Source organism: Micromys minutus (assembly GCF_963924665.1).
Source record: "Micromys minutus genome assembly, chromosome: 2".
In the NCBI taxonomy this organism is placed as follows: domain Eukaryota; kingdom Metazoa; phylum Chordata; class Mammalia; order Rodentia; family Muridae; genus Micromys; species Micromys minutus.
The window spans coordinates 55,166,836-55,187,897 of record NC_137971.1 but is presented as its reverse complement, the minus strand read 5'-3'; the positions used below and the strand labels follow the sequence as shown (position 1 = coordinate 55,187,897).

General features: G+C 45.6%; 1 protein-coding gene across 9 annotated transcripts in view; it reads right to left on the bottom strand.

Annotated features, from left to right (window-relative positions):
• The window catches only part of PPFIA1 (PTPRF interacting protein alpha 1), a 71,582-nt gene that overhangs the window by 42,453 nt on the left and 8,067 nt on the right, over positions 1-21,062 (bottom strand). For all 9 annotated transcript variants that reach the window (XM_080912041.1, XM_080912043.1, XM_080912042.1 and 6 more), the window contains exons 3-5: positions 1,183-1,284; positions 823-987; positions 174-248 (exon numbers count right to left, since the gene is read on the bottom strand). In XM_080912041.1, the coding sequence (XP_080768167.1) occupies positions 174-248; positions 823-987; positions 1,183-1,284 (342 nt within the window). The remainder of the gene's footprint in view (positions 1-173; positions 249-822; positions 988-1,182; positions 1,285-21,062) is intronic.

The following is a 21,062-nucleotide window of genomic DNA, read 5'->3' as shown; positions in this document are numbered from 1 at the left end:
AGGGTACCTGGGAGAGGCTAAGGGCTGAGACAGAGTCCAGTGACCTCAGCAGGTTGATCTACACGGAGGAAAAGAAGTAACCTGTGGTTTCTATCACTGTCTTATACTTATAAACATAAGTAAGCAGGATCAACAACCCTGCGAGCTCCAACCCCTGCAGAACCCACACTTACCTCCTTGTGGGTGGCGCCCAGCTCCTCTTCTAACAGGCTGCACCTCTCCAGAGCTACTCGTAGCCGCTCTCGGACCTGCATGTGAGGAATGAGTGTGCACTTTGATTCCTGCTGTGTGCCCAACACACAACACAGCATTTGTGGAATACAGCAGACTGGCTCTACTGCTACTTTTGAACCAGGCTGACTAGACCCTGGGAACCCTGGCTGCCTCAGTCTCCTAAGTGCAGGAAATATAGGTGTGTGTTTTTAATTTGACAAAATCTTGTTCCTAAATAAGTCAGACCACTAATTGTTTTCTTTTTTGGGAGGGGAGAAAAAACTTTGGGAAGAAGAGATAAAAACTTGCCATAGGCTTAGCAGGTCTACTATTAATCTATGTAGCTAAGCAGGCTTTGAGCTCTCATCAGCAAGCCTCCTTACCTCTCAAGGACTAGGATTATAGGCTTTAGAAATAGTACTAGGCCCAAATTCTTATTAGCACATTGATATAAAAATTTTAAGACACTCAAGTCAAAGATGCTCATCAGCCCATAAGCTTCTAAAAGAGAAAAGCTTTTCATAGGAGCTCCAAATGTTACAAAACATGATCACAGTGCCAATGAAGCCCCCCTGACAGGGCAGACAGTTGTCAGTGTGGTAATGGTACCTTCTCATCCAAGGCTTTGTGGTGCTCAAACAGTGACTTCAGGGCTTTCAGCACCTCCACCTCACTGGACACGCCCGCAGGCGACTGTGCCTGCCTCTTCACCACTGTCATCCGTAGAGATCGCTCGTGCCTGGAGACAAGGCACTCTAGGTGCTCTAACAGCAGCTGCAACAGAGCCCAGCAGGCAGTAAAGTGCTTGCCTCACAGGGGCACTTCACCCCACAGCGAGGAAAGATAAAGTCAACTTAGCACAAGCAAAGGAAAGAAGCCTCCTAAGCTAAATTAAAACCTGCTAAGGTCCCAAGGTGCCCAATGGGGTGATGACCCCTATGCAGAGCAGGAAGGGCATAAGTGACTCACCCTAGTGTTGTTCCTCTCTGCCTTCAACTCAGCGATTTCCTCCTCTCTCTCCAGAAGCTGCTCCCGACACACATTGAGTTCCTTCGTGAGTGCAGCAAACTCCTAGAGAGTGACAAACACAAGAAAGTCCGAATGAATTCATGTGCAAACAGAAATCTGAGAAAAGACCCTAAGAGCCTCCATTAGAATGCACTGGAAGGTGTCTCTGATCCTCAAGGCAAAGAAAGGGGGACTGACTGGCCTGTCTCCAGGCTTCCCTAATAACCCAGACCTTTCATCCAGCCTGCAACCTTCCCTCTCCTATGTCCCAGTTATGACCAGTAGCTGTGGTGCAATCCAAGCCCACATCATCAGCAACCTCAGAAGATCAGACATAGAGTAGGTAAAGACACTGTTAGTGATGCAGGCACACATCTTTGATCCAGGCAGGTAAATAATAAGTTGAAGAGCAACCTGGTCTACAGAGCAAGTTTCAGGGTACAGGGCTTCCCTGCTTTAAAACAAAATAAAAAACAAAAGCAAAGCAAACAACAAAAAGCAGGCCATGTGTTCAAATTGCACCCACAAAGAACTGCTGCCACTCAGTCAACTGACTAGCAGTCACCCAATCCGGTTTCATCAGGCTGGCCCTGAACCCCAAGGCTGTGGTGAAGACAGCTAACAGTTGGGAGAGCTCTCTCTAGGGAGCAGCTAAAGGGAAACAGAGGACATGGCTGAAAGCCAGTAGTGGCCATTAGATCCCCTGGAACAAGAGTTACAAAGAGTTGTCAGTTGCCTTGTGGGGTGTTGGTTACTGAACCCGAGTCCTCTAATAAGCACAGCAAATACTCTTAACTGCTGAGCTATCTCCAGACTCAGGCTATAGTGGATGAAAAAGAAAAGCAGGCACCAAGCCTATGTGTAGGTTGAGACGGTGCAGTCACCACTCAAGGGGCCATGCCTAGGGATTCTGCAAGCCCAGGCTATTTAACAGACATCATAATCACTCAGAGTTCTGGTTATTCATTTAAAATCTAACTCTGGGGGCAGGAGAGAACATGCAGCAATTATTTGGCAGCTGAAAGTCATCCATAATTCTATCATGGACATCAGGACATACATGGTATACATACATATACGTACATGTAGGAAAAATACTCATACACATAAAAATTAACCCCTCCCAAAATCTGAGCAAAATAAATCTGCATTTCCATTTGACATTATCAGGGTTCATTAAGAAACTAATATTAAGGGTTGGAGAGATGGCTCAGGGGTTAAGAGCACTGACTGCCCTTCCAGAGGACCTGAGTTCAAACCCCAGCAACCACATGGTGGCTCACAGCCATCTGTAATGGGATCTGATGCACTCTTCTGGTGTGTCTGAGGACAGCTACAGTGTACTCATATACATAAAACAAATAAATCTTTTTTTAAAAAAGAAACTAATATTAATCACTAAAATTATTTCACAAATTTGGTCCACAATGCTTGGCTTGGCCCTATCCACACCTGCGTGATGTCCCACACTCCATACTTTGCCAGCACCATCAATGGCACCTTTTAGTGTTTGCATTTTATTTTGTTGTTGCACTAAAAACATCCATGATTATTCCAGATTAAAAGGGTAGTCAGTTGTGCCACATACCACTTCAGGGACAACCTGAGGATATTGTGCTGCTGAAATAAGCCAGACACAATAGAAGAAACACTGTGGGAAATGAGTGTCCTCATCTACATCATGCAATTAAAACAAGACAAAAATCCTAACTGGGGGGAGGGAAACTTCGCCAAAGACCAGGGAGGGAGGGAGGGCGGGAGGGAGGGAGGGAGGGCGGGAGGGAGGGAGGGAGGGAAGAAAAAGCCCATTTCTTGATATTTTAGGACAGAATATAAAGAAAAACAGAAACAGTAAAATGAGTCTCAACACAAAAGCTGACTCACAACTGAGGCCACTTGCAGTCACTTCTGACTTGGATCTAAAATGAAGAGAGCAATGTGGGCAGGGCTGTACCTTGTCACACCAGCACTCACCTCTCTACCACTGTCCACAATAACACAATCTATGGAAGAAAAGGACTGGAGGGGCAATCTTGCCCGTGATTCACAGCCTCCTGGGGCTCACCCAGAGCCTCATATCCACAGAAGCAACAGCTTGTGAGTAGCTGAACATTATTTATTAGTAGCAGGTTAAAACACAAATGCTGGGTGTAGCCCTGCACTGCTGTGATCCCAGCCCTTGGAAGGCAAAAGCAGGGAGGATCACCAGCTTGAGACCAGACTGGGCTATGGAGAGGACCTGTCTGAAAAATAAAAACAACCCATGCACATACGAAGCAGATGTGCAGCTTGGCTGTCATGTGGGCCCCAAACCACTGGAGTGGGGCTAAAGCTGTTGCCTGTCTGTGGAGTCCATTCCCTAACTTGTTTGTCTTGCCTGGCCTCAGTGGGAGAAGAGGTACCTCGCCCTGCAGAGACCTGATGTGCCAGGTTAGGATGTTTTCAGGAAGGCTGGTTTTGCTAAAAGCAAATGGACATCTCTTCTCTACACAGATCAACTATGGAAAAATACATTTGAACTTTTAGTGCTGCGATCTTCTGTAGCCAGTGAAAGTGATAAAAAAAAAAGTGACCATTTATATCTCTTCATGAGGATAGATTGTTGAGTAAAAAGAGCCAGCGAGATGACTTGTGGGTAATGGTACTTACTGCACAAGCTCAACACTCTGTGGAGGGATAAAACTGACTCCTGAAAGTTGTCCTCTGACTTCCACACATGTGCCATGAGACATGCATGCATTCATGTGCACATATACACAATAATACATATGTGCATATACATACACAAATAATATGTAAAGTAAAATCTTCTGTTTAAAAAAAAAAACAAAAATTTGTCCCTTTTTGAACAAGGCGGAAGCTCAGTTGCATGGCAGTAGGGACTGGCCACTTAGGACCAACTTGTTCAGTGATGGCCCACACTCCTCCCTGACCTGCAAGCCCTACTCCTGTCCTCACCATCTGTGGAGCCTGGCTTCAGCCCCACTTTCTCCCCAGAAGAGTTCAGGCCAACACAGCCTCCACTGAGGGAAGGAGCTAGCTTCCATCCCCTCTTGATCTGACCTGCTAGAGAGCAAGGGCTACCAGAAGCCACCCATGCACCCTATTTCCTTTTTTGCCACTTTAGAATATAGGTGACCCTGTGGCATACCTGTCTGTCCTACCTCCTGCTCTATGCCCGTCTGTGCCTGTCTCTATTTGGATATCTCATAAGGCTCCATTCACTCTCACACTGGGATCATCACTTCTTCCTGCCCTGCCTCCAGCTCCTAAACCAGTGAACATCAGCACCCAATCACATAGGTCAGATGAGCAGACAACATTGTCACCCCCTTCCAGTCCCTATATCACCTGCCACTGGGGACTCCTATGGCTGACTGCACCTCCTATACATATCTTCTGGAGCCATCTACTTCCCAGAATCTAACTGTTGCTCCATGTCTGCTTGGTCCACTACAGAGCTACCTAGCTCCCTGAGACCCCCTTCTTCCTTCTTTCACATCAGTCTTCTGTTTTTCTGAAATAAACAAAACTCTGAGCCCGGGGGCATAAGGTCAGCACCAAAGCTCCTTTGTTCTGGTGTAAAGCAATGATACCTGCCGAAAGCCTATTCTGGCATTAGGGTAACAGAAAACTAGCAGGATATGGAGCTGTGATTGGGGTCATGCTGATGGCAGCTGATTCACCCCCTCTACCTCCCACTAACAACAGTGGGTCATTTACTAGGTCAGGCACTACTGACAGAACAAAACTTAACTAGCACCCAGTGAGAAACTGAACTCTTAGCCAAATTTACTTTTCCTCTTAATCTTCTTATACCTTTTTAGACAAAAAAAGTTCTAATAAAATTACCTCATAGATAAATGTTGCACAAAAGGAAAGTAACAGAAGGATGCTGATAATAAGTTCAAAGCAGTGTTTCATTCTCTAAGCTCATTTTAAGTTCAAAGTAACCGTTTTACATGGCCTTGTTTTATCATAGTGCACACCTGTGGCCTCATCCTTGAACCTGACCCAGAAGGAATGTTTTTCCATGATCGCAAATCTGTTCCGAGCCTATTTCTCTTCTTACTGCAATTCATGAAAGCTCATTGTATTCCTTATTATGCAGCCCTTACTTACTGGTCTATGAGGAGGGGACACATTCTATTCTTGATTCTAACTTTATTGTATCTTTCTGGCAAAACAACTACAACCAACTCCTTAAACTTTCTTCCTAAAATGATCTGAGTTCTATAAAGTCATTAATTCATCTAAACAACATTAATCCATCAAAATTCATCTTCATGTTGATCTGCAAGAAAGCCCAAGAGAGTGAGCTAATGCCCAGGAATCATTATCAGCTGCGAGAAACAATCCTGGGACTGTCTCTGGGGCTGTGCCTCTCCAGAGTGCACTCACTGCAGCCATGCAAAACTGGACAATCTCCAGAAAACTCACTTGCCTGCCATAGCCTTTCCTAGATGGCTTCTGTCAGAAACTTCAATGCCATCAAACATGAACCTAATAAGCATGTGCACTGGTCCCTCGCTACTCACTGCTAGGTAGCATGACCCCTCCACGTACAAAGCAGTGGTAGCTCCAGACGTAATGCCTGCCTCACAGCCAGCAAGCTGCCCACAGGAATGCCCACATTCCTCACTGTTGTTGTCCCCTTCTTGTTCCCCCATTGGTCCTTTGCCTCAGATTCACAAACCTACTTCACAGCATCTGCTGCCACCTTATAATTCAAAATTTGCACATCCTACAGAGTTCTTTCTCAATTTCCCATGCTGGGTGCTAGCAAAGCCAGCCTCCTACCCCCTGATCTGTGCACCTTCCTGCTGGCCTAAGTGTTCCAGGAGGCAGAAGCTCAGTTCCGCAGCAGAACATCTGCTACTAGGTTTGCTTAGCCAGTGTGCAATGCCCAAGTGATGGTGAGAGCACAAAAGATACCACATACCACCATCAAAGGATATGCTGCCTAGTAGAAACGTGATACCATTCGGCTGGACTCTGGTTTCAGCAGACCACACCAACCCCAGGTTTCAGATGACAGGACATGACCTACAGAGTAGAGATGTCCTGTGCAGAAAAGCTACCTGAAAACTCCTAGGCCTCACTCTCCTGAGTCAACACTTCTGACAGTTGCACCTGGCTCATTTTGAAAGCTTCCCTAGGTAGCTCACTACCCATCCATGTTCGATCAAAAAAAGGCTTTTTTGATCTCTGGTACATCACACAAGTTCCTCCTTCATACTTATTTACCTTTGGAATACATGTAAAGAATCTTCATTCTACTCAGGGTCCAAGACTGCATGATCCCATGAGAATGATGAACATGTGCCACTTGACTGCCAGGCAGTGAAACTGCTGGTCCATTACCTTGACAGGAGTCAATCACTCCTTCTTGAGGCACTGTGACTCCTGGGGGGACCCAGGTAACTGACTGGAGTTACAATGTCTGACTGTCATTCATGGAGATGAGGCCACTAAGTCCCTTCAGGTCACCCTTCTTTGTAGCAGTAGTATCATTTTTTTCCAAACAAGAGTCTCCTGACACATGTGGTACCAGTAGCTGTCACTCGGGGAACAGTTGTGGATATCCTGCACTTGCCATGATTGATCTGTGCTAAGAAAGTCTTCAAGAACAGCCTGGATTCAGGGTTTTACAGCTCACAAACTGTTCTCAAGGTTTGATACCAAAGATCTCAGCCTCTCCTCTCAACCAGTACTAGACACTGGCCCATGAATGGTCATAGGCCTGGGCTGTCTCCTGGAGCTGGCTCTATCCCAGCTGCATGCTAAGGAGTCTGCTAGGACCTAAACTAACCCATCAAAACCTGAATATGGGGGCTAGAGAGATGGCTAAACAATTAAGAGCACTAGCTGCTTTCAGGGACCTAGAGTCAGTTCTCAGCACCCACCCACACAATGACATATAGCTGTCCTAGAAACTCTCAGTTCCAAGAAATCTGGCACCCTCTCCTGGCCTCTGAGGGCACCAGGCATGCAAGCGGTGCACATACATACATGTAAGCAAACACTGATACTCATATGGGGCTCATCACAGCTAGCTACCACAAAAGACAAGAGGCAAAACAGCCTGTGAGACCTGGCTGATTGCCAAGAGAAACAGAAGGAAGCAGTTTTAAACACAGGGCTCAGGGCTGAACACACTCCTTTCTCAACTTCTGGCTCAGCAGCTAAGGAGAGCACGTTCTGGATTCCTAACCTGAAACAGCTCTGAGGGAGACCAGCCCTTAAAACCTTGGTGTGGCCTTGGCCTATCTATGGTTAACCAACAGTCTGGGCTCAGCATCTGGGACATTTCCTCACTCTTGGAAAGTGGTCATTCCTGATGACCCAACATCTTTCCTCTTTTATTGTTCCCGATGGCACTGTGGTTAATGAGGAGCTAGTGTGACTGTTGTTTGCCAGCATGTGGGATCAATGCAGTCATCCTCAGCTAATTCCCAAGCATCTTATAGCAGAACTATAGCACTGCACTGATTTTGAAAGACCATGCATGTAGCTCAGCTTCTCTGACGACAACAGAAATCATACTTCAAACATTACCAAAGTAATACTCACTCTACTATGCCACACAACTAGAAATGGAGCGAGTCAGAGGACGTGTGCTCTATCAATGTCACTGCCATGAATCACAGAGCACTGAACACACTAACGTTACTGTCTGCCACTCTCCAATGCAGTTATAATCTACAGAAAAGGCTTGTTATGTTTTGATTAAAAAGTTAAAAGCCTCGTATAGTCATGGTTGTTCATGTATATGTGAGCAAGGGGATTCTGCACTGGTTCAGCTACAAGGCCGATGGGCTAGTCCCACAGCCCAGCACCTAGACAGCTGCCTTACCCTCTTTTCTCCCTTTCCTTTCCTTTCCTAGCTTGTCTCAAACTCACTTTTGTAAAAAAAAAAAAAAAAAAGGATGACTTTGAACTCCTGATCCTCCTACCTCCATCTGAGTGCTGAGATCACAGGCATGCACCATCATCATGCCTGACTGCCTCACTACTAAAAATGTGCACACGATGTGCTAATTCATTTGAATGCCAGCATGATTTCTCTTGGTTTGCAGTATCTGCCTTTTTAAAGCATTCTTCTAGCACCAGAGACAGAATGGAATATTATCTACTATAGAACAGCAAACAACCATAAGCCTAAAGTGGATTATTTGGTATCAAAAGTTGAAACTTCTTAGCCATCTCATGCCCAGTACAGCCAGTGCCCTCAGCAGAAGTCTGAGAAGCTCCTCCTCTGGTCACCTCACCACAAACCATAAACTAAATGGCCAGCACTGGCTTCCAGCCCAGCCTTTCAGGCTGATTGAAGTACACAGGTCTGTGGGAGTCAGAGGTGAGACAGTACATTCCAGATGTACGTTGTTTCCATATAGAACATCACCTATAGCCCTACCATGTGTATTTAAGTCTCCCATGTATATTAAGAATAATCACAACTGTTTTTTTTTTCCTATTCAACAGCCCAATCTTTAGGTGAGTTATCTGGGTACCCTGTGACATTCTATCTTGCAAAGAAATCATCTGCTATACCTACGGGATACCAGTCCCTGGACATGTGCCTCACAAACTGCTGCCATGTCCTAACACAATGGTCATGTCTTTGTGATGCTGTCAACAATGGAACATTAAGCACAAAACAGCATGTAGGTGTGGGAAGTAACAGTGAGTGTCTGCGCTCTGTGGGCCTAATAGGCTGTCAACCTGAGGGCAGGGCCCTGAATAACTTGTCATTCTTCTGGTAAAATAACAGAATGATGGCCTCATTGGCCAGTAAAGACAGGAAAACACATGGAGTCTTCCTATTCTCACTCAATCATCACTCAACACTTCCCACACCAGTAGGGGAGTATTCACACACAAAGCATTTCTCCAACAACTGTGTAACCTGGGTTCCCAATTCTATTTGACTCTACATGGCCTACCCAGATACAGCATCAAATCCCATAGGTGGGCTCCACCCCACAAGACTGCACACACCCTAGCCCCCTAAAGGTAGCATCACAGTTCCAGGTTGTAACCTATATATATTTTGAGGGTTCCTGCAGGCCCCTTATTGGTCTGTGTCACTTGCTGGAGTAGCCCATAGAACTTTGGAGAGTGCTGACTTACACCTGCACACTACTTTACTATAAAGGCCACGATGAAGGGTGACCACAGCTACCACACCAGTGTGCACATGGGAGGAGGTGTCTTTATATGCCCTTCAGGCCCACCTCTCCATCTAGATACTTGCACACTCTGTCTTTTACTCTTTTGTTTTGTTTTGCTTTGCTTTGCTTTGCTTTTGAGACAAAGAGTTCTTCCTATTCTCTCTCATATATCACTTGCTCTGGCTGGCCTACCCTGTTCTGGAGATCTCTATTCCGCCTCCTGAGTGCTGGGACTATAGGTGTGTGTCACGGCACCTATCTCCTTCCTTTTACTTTTTTACTGAGGTTTTAAAGTCCAGGCAGGCTGATGCCAACACTGGCCTCTAGTCTCTCTCCCCTCCCTAGAGGCTAGAGAAGGGATGGGACTGAGATCCCCAAGTCCTTGGGGCTACATTGAACCTCCTGGTTGTCCAGTCCCAACCTGGGACAACATGTGCACTCAGATACACTTGTGACCCAAAAGGATGTTCCTACCACTATGAAGAATCTTAGGGGAGAAGAGGTATGGACCAGGGCAAAGACCAAACCCAGAATTCTTGTCACACTTGTCATCAAATGAGAGCCACTTGGTATTTACAAGTCAGCAGATGTCAGACAACATCCAAATACTGAACACCATGACACTACTTTGCAAGGCTGCTCATCATGGGGAGGTGCACATAAGTGTCTCTGAAGACAAGTTTGACACCCTGCACAGAGTAACTGCACTGTTAAAGGAGTCACTTTTGATGCCTTCCTGCCCAGTTCACTTAAGAATAGCATTCTGACATACTGATCTCCAGACACTGCATCTGAGGGGGATCTAGAGCTGCTTCAAAACCTGAGTGAAAACAAGACACACCGATCAGCATTGTAACATGCAGAAGGCACAGATGACACACACACCTCAGCCTCAGTAGCTGCAAACAAAAGAGCTTCAGGCCACCGTTTCTGCTTATATCAGGCATGCCTTCAGATGCCCTGGGTCAGAGATGTTCCAGAATGAATGGAAGGTTAGGTAGAAAACCAGAACTGAAAGGTGTCTTGCTTGAGAGTTCTCCTCGCACTGAGGAGCACGTGCGCCCTGGTATGGTCAACTTATTACATACAGCATTTCCTGAAGTTCTGCTGACAGCCCAGGAATCAAATGCTCCAGTGTTCAGGATCACAAAATAATGCATCTGAACTTGAAAGAATGGCCCTAGATGCTTGTTTATGAAGTTTTCTGTAACAAGAATGACTGCCTACCGGAAAACACATAAAAAGACATAAGTGATCCGATGGGAAAGATAAGAAGAAAGAGCCATTGTCAACCCAGGAAGAGTCTGGACATGCCCCATCTCCCTGCCCTACACAGGCAACTCTCTGCTTATACAAACTGCCCATCACAGCCCTCCCACACAGTTCTCAGGGGCCCACTAAAGCCTTATAAGTAACCAGCCTCCTGAGAGCTCCCAGCCCTCCAGGACTCTGCTGCTCTTCTCTCAGTGCTCCTCCCACAGCCTCCCTATACCCAACCATTACTGCTGCTGCCTCTTCCCACAACTGTATGTGAAGAGCTAATCCTCTGTGAAGCACTCAGGTGACATAGGCTTCATCTGCAGCTTACTGCAGCACCACCAGCATCTTACTGCATTCTGAAAAATGCACTATCAATCACTAAGCCTTGGCTAAGCACCTAGCAAAGTTTAAGTGTCTGGATATGAGCTGATCATCAATTTCACCTCTGATAGTTAATGTTCGTCCTGAATGTCCAAGGTGGATTCTGAGTGTTTAGGCTTTGTAAAGTGGCTTGACAAGCATGCTAGATCACAGTTTTACTCCATATCTTAACAAGCAGCATTTTAAAAGAAATAGGACACAAATCTAATCATAGGCACCATACTAAATATTCCTTCCTACTTTGTAATGACACTAAGCTGGATAACAGAATTACAAACTCAAGAATGAGAGGCTGCCTATGGCTTGGTTGGGGGAGTCTACCCAATACGCTTGAAGCCTAGCTTCATCTCCAGTAGTACGGAAACCAGTCACGGTAGGAGCAGTGGGGAAGCAGAAGTAAGAGGATTGTAAGTTCAAGGTTTGAGGCTAGCCTGAGCTTCATGGGACCCTGCTTGAAAGAGGGTAGGTAAGGGGAGGGGAGGGGAGGGAGGGAGGGAGGGAGGGAGGGAGGGAGGGAGAGAGAGAGAGAGAGAGAGAGAGAGAGAGAGACAGAGACAGAGACAGAGAAGGAGGGAGGGAGGGAGGGAAGCTGGCTTTTTTGTAGGTTTGAAATGGGGTCTTACATTGGTCTGGAACAGTGATCCTCTCCCTTCAGGCTCTTGAAGGGACCTGGGATAATAGACATGAGCCCTGTTGGTTCAAATTTTACTAGGCAAAAAAGAAAATGGACAAAGATACTAAGTAAATGCCCATAAGATAATTATAGCCAGGCAGTGGTGGCACACACCTTTAATCCAGGAGGCAGAGGCAGGGGGATTTCTGTGAGTTTAAGGCCAGTCTGGTCTACAGAATAAGTTCCAGGACAGTCAGGGCTGTATAGAGAAACCCTGTCTCCAAAAAACAGGGGTAAAAAATGAGGAAGAGGAAGATAAGGAAGAGAAGAAAAAGGGAAGGAAAAAAATTAAAATAAATCTACATCTAACTGGTTTTGTTTTTAGATTGTCTTAATTTTTATTTTATGTGCATGGGTGTTTTGTATATCACATACGTGAAGTGTCAGTGACAGCAAAGGATGTCAGATCCTGACACCTCACAACCATGAGCCAGCATGAGGATACAGGGAATTCAACCAGGCTCCTTCAGAAGCAAACAGCCAATGCTCTTAGCCCAAGTCAACTCTCCAGCCCCTAATGTCTTTGTTTTCAAATACACTCCTGTTCTTATATGTGGGTGCACATGTGTATAAAGGAAGGTACGTACTTGTGTGTGCAATATGGAGGGCAGGGGTCAACCTTTGGTGTCATTACTCAGGAGCTATCCATCTTGGTTTTTGAAGACAATGTTTCTTCCTGGCCTGAAACTTTAGGTTAGTCTGGCTGGCCAGCAAGACTCATGGTTCCACCTGTCCCCACCTCCCTAATTGGGCTAGGCAGCTTCTATGTGCTGTATTTTGACATGCAGCATCTGAGCCCTCTTTCTATGTATGGTCCACTCTCAAGGAGTAGCATGTAGCCTGAGGAATAACTATTACTCCAACCATGTACTGTCCTAACCTCTGCAGTAAAGGCTGGTCACCATCACTGCTGAAGGGAAGAAAGGCTCCCATAGAGACAGCCACTGAACCCATGTACCCAGCAGTGTCATTGGCAACACGGGGCTAAAGCTTCAGACCAGCACCTTCTCTGGGCCCTTCACAGAGAGAAAGGGCCACATGTTTCATAGCCTTCCTTCATAAACACCAGTCTTCCTCAAAGGTCTTCAAGTTACTGATCTCTGTGAACTCTCCACAGGCTGTCTACACAGAACCTGTCTAGCCTGCAGGTTTTAGGCACTAGAGAACTTCAGCCACTCTACATTTCCCTGGTAGCACCCACACTATGGGGGAGGGGCTGGAGTTGTAGAAGTTCAACACTGTAGGTGTTCACTGTATTCTTTCATCTCTGTTTCCTTCACTGGTCACATGAACTTTTGGAATCTCAAAGAAAAACCTTCTTAACAGTGACTCACCTTGGTGACCCCAAGAATGGGGAGGCTGATGGCCACTATATGTGGACTGACTCTGAACATCAGGCTATGTGCTGAGCACATTACACCGCTGTACTCACAACCTAAGGTAAGGCTCACAGCAAAGAGCAGAAATAGAGCAACATCCCAAACCCACACACTCTCAAAACCACAAAGCCAAGCACTAGCATGCAACCCTCCATAAGACATAAAACCAGCACAATCCTGAAGACTCTCTCCACTTCCTATGTCTCAAAGCCCCTTTCCTATACCTAAAGACTTCAATTCATCTTTAATCACTGGCCTTCTAGGTAGGGTTCTGAAACACAGTCCCTGCCTCAAATTCAGTGATTGTGCAGACAAAACACTGAGCTAGAGAGTGCTTAGGGCCATCAGCTTTTACACTTCCACAAAAGCTCCTAGGACCCCTTCATAGCATACCTCACCTGAGCCTGGGTGTCAGTCTTTTCTTTAAAGACCCCAGAAAGAAATGTCTCTAAAAACACTTTGATCTGTAGATCTGCTAGTTGTCCTAACCCTCTATGTTGCAGAGAAAGAACCCTAGGCCCCCAAGAAGTTACAGGACACAACAGAGCCAAAGTCACCTCTGGGGCCATGTGATTCTCACTCTGCCAGGCTGCAGAGGCTGCATGCAGCACATGCTCAGCAAAGGGAAGGATGGGGAAGAATGGCCAACATGACATACATACCAGGGCTGATGGACATGATATTCTCAAACATCACCTCTATTTCCTCTGTTGTTCCAGTTATCTCAAAATGTACCACAGTTGCAGTTAGTGCATTCAGTTTACCAGGGACTGAGAGTTGACTGACAGGAGGAAGAAGACAGTTAAATAGCAGAAGCACTAGCTAGAAAGAAGGGTATCAGTGAGGAGGGAAGGAGATTAAGAGATGGCAATGGAGGGAATATAATCAAAATGCACTATAATCAATTATGAACATTTCATACTCATTATTATATAGATAATACTATATTATATATGTACGTATGTATAAACACACACATGGCTAACTTTAAAATTGGCCATGGGCAAGCAAAGTGACTACAGAAGGTCAGCACCTATAGAAAGGCACTTGCCAGCAAGCCTAGAATCCACATGGTGGAAAAAAAAAACTGACTTCTACAAACTGTGCTCTGACCGCCATACTTATGCCATGATATATACATGTATAGTTACATACACACATGCATACATACAGGCAAAACACTCATACATATAAAAATAAATACATTTTTAAAATTAGTGACACACACATTACACATGACCTACTTGAGCCCCTTTGTCCTGTGCAAGGAAAAATATGAAGAGAAACAACAGGAAGCCAAATGTCCTAGTAACCTGAGCACAGGAGCTACAGATAAGAGGAAACATCTAACAACAAGCAACCCTCAAGATTCTGGGGACCAGGGGGTTGAAAAAGTCAGGCATGTTGTCACACACACACCCGTCATCACAGCACTCAGGAGACGGAGGCAGATGGATCTCTGTGAGTTTGAGGCTAACCTGGTAAGTAAAGCGAGTTCCAGGACAGACAGAGCTGTTACATAGTAAGACCCTGTCTAAAAATACCACACACACACACCCCCAAGACTTTGGGCATGAGAGAAACCAACCTCAGACATCAGGAAATCAGCTCATCAGCTTGTGACATTTGTGTGCTATGTGCCCACCAATTCTACTGCACTATGCTTTCAGCATAAAAAAAAAAAAACCACAAAAAGCACTAGACTATTCAGTGCCTGGTTCTACCTCAGGTTCTGGCCCAACTGGAATTAAGAACAGCTGTATGGAAGGACAGGAGGACAGTTGAAGACCCTCTGTCACAGAAGCAGCACTGTAGTCCAGTACTATAGGCTGGAGACACCTGGGGGGGGGGTACTGCTGTGCACCCAATATTGTCCCAGAGAGCTCTGGAACCAGGCTGCCTGAGCTCAGATGCATGCTACTACCACTCAGTGCCTACGAAACCCTAAGCCGGTGACCAGGCCTCACTGGGCTATCAGCCTGTTAGAGCACCATTATGAGCATCAGAGGCTAACCAGGGTCAGAGGGAATGGCTGTCAACTAGTGCACCCCATCATCCCAGTACCCACATACCCAGCACACGGTGTGCTGAACTCACAGAAGAAAACCAACAAGGGCTTGCTAGATGGAAACCAGAAACTACTATCCATGATATATTAGTAAGAGAACCCAAAGCTCAGCAATGGGTGATGTAATAGAAGAGACAAGTAGGCAGATATCCTCCTGTCTGAGAACACACTTGCCCTTACCCCACCCTCCCTGACCTGGCTGTCACAAGGGAAAAGAGTAGAGTGGGAGTATCTTTTAGAGATAGTCAGAAATGGTGAGAGACATACTTCTAAACTGTGCATGCCAAATACTCTCTACTCATCATTAAAAAGAAAGCACACTTAATGCCTTCAAATAACACAAGAAACAAGAAACCAGCTTGCCTGGTCTCTCTTGACCTGAGTTTAAGACTATGAGAGAGGCATGGGGCAGAGCCACATAGCAGCAATGTAGAAAGCCACACAGAATGCCTTTAGGCCCCTCCAACAATTAGACCTCCAGTTCAGTCACACACTGGAGTCCTTTGCATTTTAATTTGCATAAAAGAAGTGCAGCAGCACACTCAAGCTGCTACTCCAACCCGTTCGGCACTGCAGGAAGACTTCCTCTGTCACAATCTGACCCACTTATTCTGAAGTGGAGGAAAAGAGAGCTTGGGAGTTTTAGAGATGCTCTGCTTAGGAGTACTGACTCCTGGCAAGGAACATTTCAGTTTTCCTCTGCGTGATTGGACTGCAACACACCGCTACCACTTGAAAGCTATGTCTACATTAGCCCTGGCAGTTTAAGCTGCACAGGCCGGCGGGTGATCAGCCCACCTGCAAAGCAGAAAAACATGGGAATGCAGGATATGCTTCAAGTTTCCAAATTTATTTTTGGAGCAAAAGGAAATTTCCTCCTCAGAATAAGAATAAGACTATGAAATGCAAAAGGGTGAACTCCACAGGCCCTCCCCTGGCAAAAGGGCCTCAGCCCAGCAGCCAGCCAGTTCCAACCAAACTCTTTTTAGCCACAGTGGGGGGGGGGGGGGGGGAACTAACCCACAAAGTGGAAACATTTTGTCCACATTTCTGGGCCCATTACACTGCTCAGGACTTGGCTCCACCTGTATCCACAGCCACCTGTACAGACAGTGAGACAAGGCTGCTCAGTGGACATTCCCATACAGCTCTCCCTTGTTAGACATATACTATGTTGTGCCTCTCTAACTGTCTTGATTGTCAACTCTATGGGATTTAGTCAGCTAGCAGACACACATCTGAGAGGCTGAACTAAGGAGGAAGACCTGTTCCAAATGTGGGACGCTCCATCCAGTATGATGTGTTCCCATACTGAGTAAAAATGGGAAAAGCAGTATGCTAGATGAACTGAATTCATCATCTCCTGCTTGCTGCTTATGGGTGTAATGTGTCTAGATGCCTCAGGCTTCATCATGACCCTTCCTGCCTTTATGGAGTAGACCTTCTTAAACTGTAAGTCAAAAATAAACAATTCCTCTCTTAAGTTGCTTCTGGTCAGTTTCTAGCCATAGAAACAAGGAAAGTAACTAATACAGAAAATTGGAACCAATGAAGAAGACTGTTGCTACTAACCTGACCATGTGATTTTCAGGCCTTTGAACCTGGTTTGTGTGAAACATGGGAAGGACTAAAGCTAGAGGCTAGAGAGGCCTGGACAGTAAACAGAACTTAATGGACCCCTCTATCAAGAGCTTGAAAGACCAGAATGCTAAAAGAAACACACGGAGAAGGCCTGGCTCAGAGAATTAGGAAATCCCAAGACAGCAGGACCTACACTGTACAATGACTTACTCAGCTCTGTGCTACAAAGCCAACACAAAGTTTGGGGAATAGGGGGGCATTGAGCTTATGACAAGGCAAGTGCAAAAAAAGCAACTGTCATCTTTAGAGATTAGCACCACTAAAGAGGAATTCACACTTTACACTGTGACAATAGCAAAGATGTCCTGAAAGCAAGATCTTACCCACATGAAGGCTACAGCTCATGAAAACTCAGATTCAGATGAAAGTACAGAACTTTTGCTAAGAAAGCAAATGAAGGCATCATATGCTCAAAAGCAAGGCCAAAGAAGGTTTTTTGTAGGTTCAGCCACTAAGGTACACAGATATCACTACAACTGTGATGTCAGGGCCAGACCATGTCTAGATCTAGCAGCACAACTTGGCAACATCACTCATATGGTCTTGCAAACATGTAAAATGCATGACAAAGAAGGGTCATGGAGGCTGTGTTGGCTACTTTTTGTCAATTTGACATAAACTAGAGTCATCTGAGAAAAGGGAGCCTTAATTGAGAAAATGCTGCCATAGATGAGGCTGCAGGCAAGCCTACTGGGCATTTTATTAATAGTGATGGATGCAGGAGGGCCCAGCCCATTGTGGTGGTACCATCCCTGGGCTGGTGGTCCTGGATGCTATAAGAAAGTAGACTGGCTCTCTCTCCCCATCTTCTTTCTCTCTCTTCCTGCCCTTCTCTGCCCCTGCCCCCATTCTCTATCTCTACCCCTTTCCCATAAAATTTTTTTTATACTAGGGAAGGGGGCGGTACAAGTAGACTGAGCAATCCATAAGAAGCAAGCTAATAAACAGCATTCCTTCCTTCTTGGTCTCTGCATCTGTTTCTGACTCCAAGTTCCTGATCTAAGGATTCTTTCTTAATGATGAACTGTTACCCTTTCCTCCACAAGCTGCTTTTGACCCAAACTAAGATAGAGGCTTACACCAAATTCCAGAAAGCTTCTGAGGCCAGGCAGTATGTCAGGGTCAAGATTCCCCTACAAAGAGGAGTTATGAAGATGATACCTACATTGCAGTAGAGATCCCAGAGGATTGAAAGACATCTGCTGAGAAAAGCTGCAGGCAGCATGCAGCTCACCAGAACACCAAGACATTGCTACAGGCAACAGAAATAGGACAGTCACCAAAGCTACTGATGCCGAGTCCACCAAGGGCCCAGATGCCAGACATGGACCTGCTGGACCTGCCACTTGCCAGCTGGGTCCTTCCTTGTCATCTTTGTTCCTCCCTTTTAGAGCAGAAATGTTTACACTGCACTGATACATACTAGAAACCTATTTTATCACTTAACTTTTTTATTAGAAGGGTTCATATTGAACAACTGCCTTGTGTCTAAGAAGAAACTGGACCTTTGAACACAGAAAGGTTAAGATTGTGGGGCCAACACTTGGCAGGCAGAGGCAGGTGATCTCTGTGAGTTTGAGGCCATCCTGTCTATATAGTGAGTTACAGGACAGTCAGAGCTATGTAAAGAGACCTCATCTCAAAAAAAAAAAAAAAAAAAAAAAAAAACAGACTAAAGAAATGGCTTCCTTCCTACAGATGAACTGCTAGAGTACATAAAGGAGCCAGTCCTACAGAATCTCCATGACACAGGGCACCAACAGGATATCCCAAAGGAGTCTAATGAGGTTCCAGTACTGATAGTATAACAAAAGCCACAAGCCTAGTAACAGACCATTTAGTCAGTGCAATGAACATTTGCAAGCAAAGAAGTGTGGACCAAAGTGACATGCAGCTCTGAGATGCAGTTTTAGCTTGATTTAGGGTAAATTGAGAGGCTGACATTTAAAAAGACTGTGACATATGGTTGGAGATGTGGCTTATTTGGTATAATACTTGCATGCAACCTTTGAGTCTGACCTCAGTAGCACATAAACTGTATGTGGTGACACACACCAATAGTCCCAGTTTAAAATCCTCAGTAGTGAATTAGAGGCTAATCTGGACTGCACGAGACCCTGCCTTAAAAAAAAGAAAATAGCACTTAAGCCAAGACATGATAGTGAAGGGCCAGAAAGCCATCTTCCACACTCCACCCCTCAAATCCCAGATGAGCATGGCTGTGTTTCTTGGAGTTTCAGCCCTTTCAAACAGAACTTAAGAGTTTCTCTTGCCTCACTTCACCCAGCTAAAGCCATGTAAGCAATGCTCTCTCTCATAGTGCTCTCTGTAAACTGAATTTTTAGCACTGGAACTGGACCCGAGTAAACATATAAGCTGTATGCAACAGAAAACACTCTGTATAGATGCATTCTGTCCAAGTGGATACCACCCTACGAAGGGAGAGTCACTGCAGTAGGAAGGACTGCTGTCTAACCAGTGGCTCCGTGGTTGTCCATTCCTCCTGCACCCTAATTCACCTACAAGCTCAGCACTTTGACAGGTGTCATTTCTTGCACATGTGGGACACTACTTCAGTTTTAAGCAAAGCCGACTCCCCAAATATTTCTCCCTATACCTGAGCCCCAAGGTAGCTCAACATCAAGCTCTGGCAGCACTGTAGCCAACTCATAACTCAACCAGACTTCAGGAAAACTCCTGGGCCTCTACACCCAGGCCCCATCAGTGCAACCCTTGTTTGAGGACAGGTAAGCCTTGGGGAGCTCCACTTCAGGATGTTTCAGAGCATCCTTGTCCCTTGATGCAAGCAAGCCCTCCCAGTGGCTGGGCTCAACTGCTCCTCTTCAGCCTGTAAGGCAACCCCTCTAGGGTGGGCCTGATATTGACTGTTTTTATTTTTCCTAACTGCCCTACTTTCTCTCATCCTAGCCTGAGACAAAACACCAACAGACCAGGTACTGTCCTTTCTAGCCCTAGAGCATCCTACACTGCCACCAGCTTACCCCAAAGTCCTGTCCACAGAGCTGTGTTTTTAAGACCCTTTTCCTCACAGTGCTCTCAGCTCCACCAGACAACTGCCTCAGTCAAGATCTGTAGATTTTAAGAGACAAGAGACAAAATCAGGACCCCACCAGAATTTACCCCGAACAGATATTCCCATTTGAAGCTTTCTAAATCAGATGGCTTTTTAAAATCTCATTATTATTGTTCTCAAAAGGTCTGCAAAGACCGCTGCATGGGATGTAAAGATAAAAGCTGTGGGTGTGAGCCTCTAATCCCAGCACTCGAATTGAGGCTAGCCTGGGTTAGCTACTAATGCCCAGCCTCGGAAAAACCAAAGCATGCTGACTCCCTGAATCAAAAAGTTTAAAGACAATTCCTGGATTTTTCCTATACATCAGGTGGTCCAGGCCCAGTTATAGGACTTGAAACTGGATCTGCAACTTCACTGACATAGAGTTGCTACACACTCCCTGGTCATGTGGAGTGGAAAGACTAGAATATACAGCGTGAACTATGTAAAGAACTAAACAGGATTGAAGAGATGCCTCGGCAGTTAAGAGCACTCATTGCACTAGCACACAGTCTGGGTTCTGTTACAGCACCCACAGGAAGTCTCACAACCATCCCTAACTTCAGTTCCAGAGGTTCCAATACCCTCTTCTGGCCTGAGAGCACTGCACACACATGTGATGACGCATAAACACACATGCTGACAAAACAGCCATACACATTTAAAAAAAATTAAAACTATGCAAGAGATTTTTTAGCTCTACACTAAAACTTGAGCTTATGAAAAAGGTAAAAATGAAAGAAAATCCACAATATAATAGAGCTGAAACTTTAAAATTGGAGCAAAACCTAAAAGCAGCATGCTTTTAATGACAAAAAAAAAAAAACTGTATATAATCAATTCACAAAGTGAGCATTACACAGCCCCTTACCTCCTCAGTCACCTTTGCCAATGCCAGACCCGCTGATGCAGCCCCCCCACACACACCTGACATGGGGCAGGTTTGGAAGGATGGAGACACCCTGAATGGAAGCTAACTGAGAAGAGCAGCTGAGGGACTGGAGTCTGCATTCTTTCCACAACTGAGTGGCCAGACAGGCAGTGGCCTGCACCTCCGGTTCTGATTAGAAAGTTAACATGGAGTGCTCAGGCCTGCTGAGGTATCAGATGATAACTGACATTCTCACCATGACCTCTGCTCTCCTGCTCCCCAATAAGGCATGAGTACTCTCAGCACCAACCTAACACATAC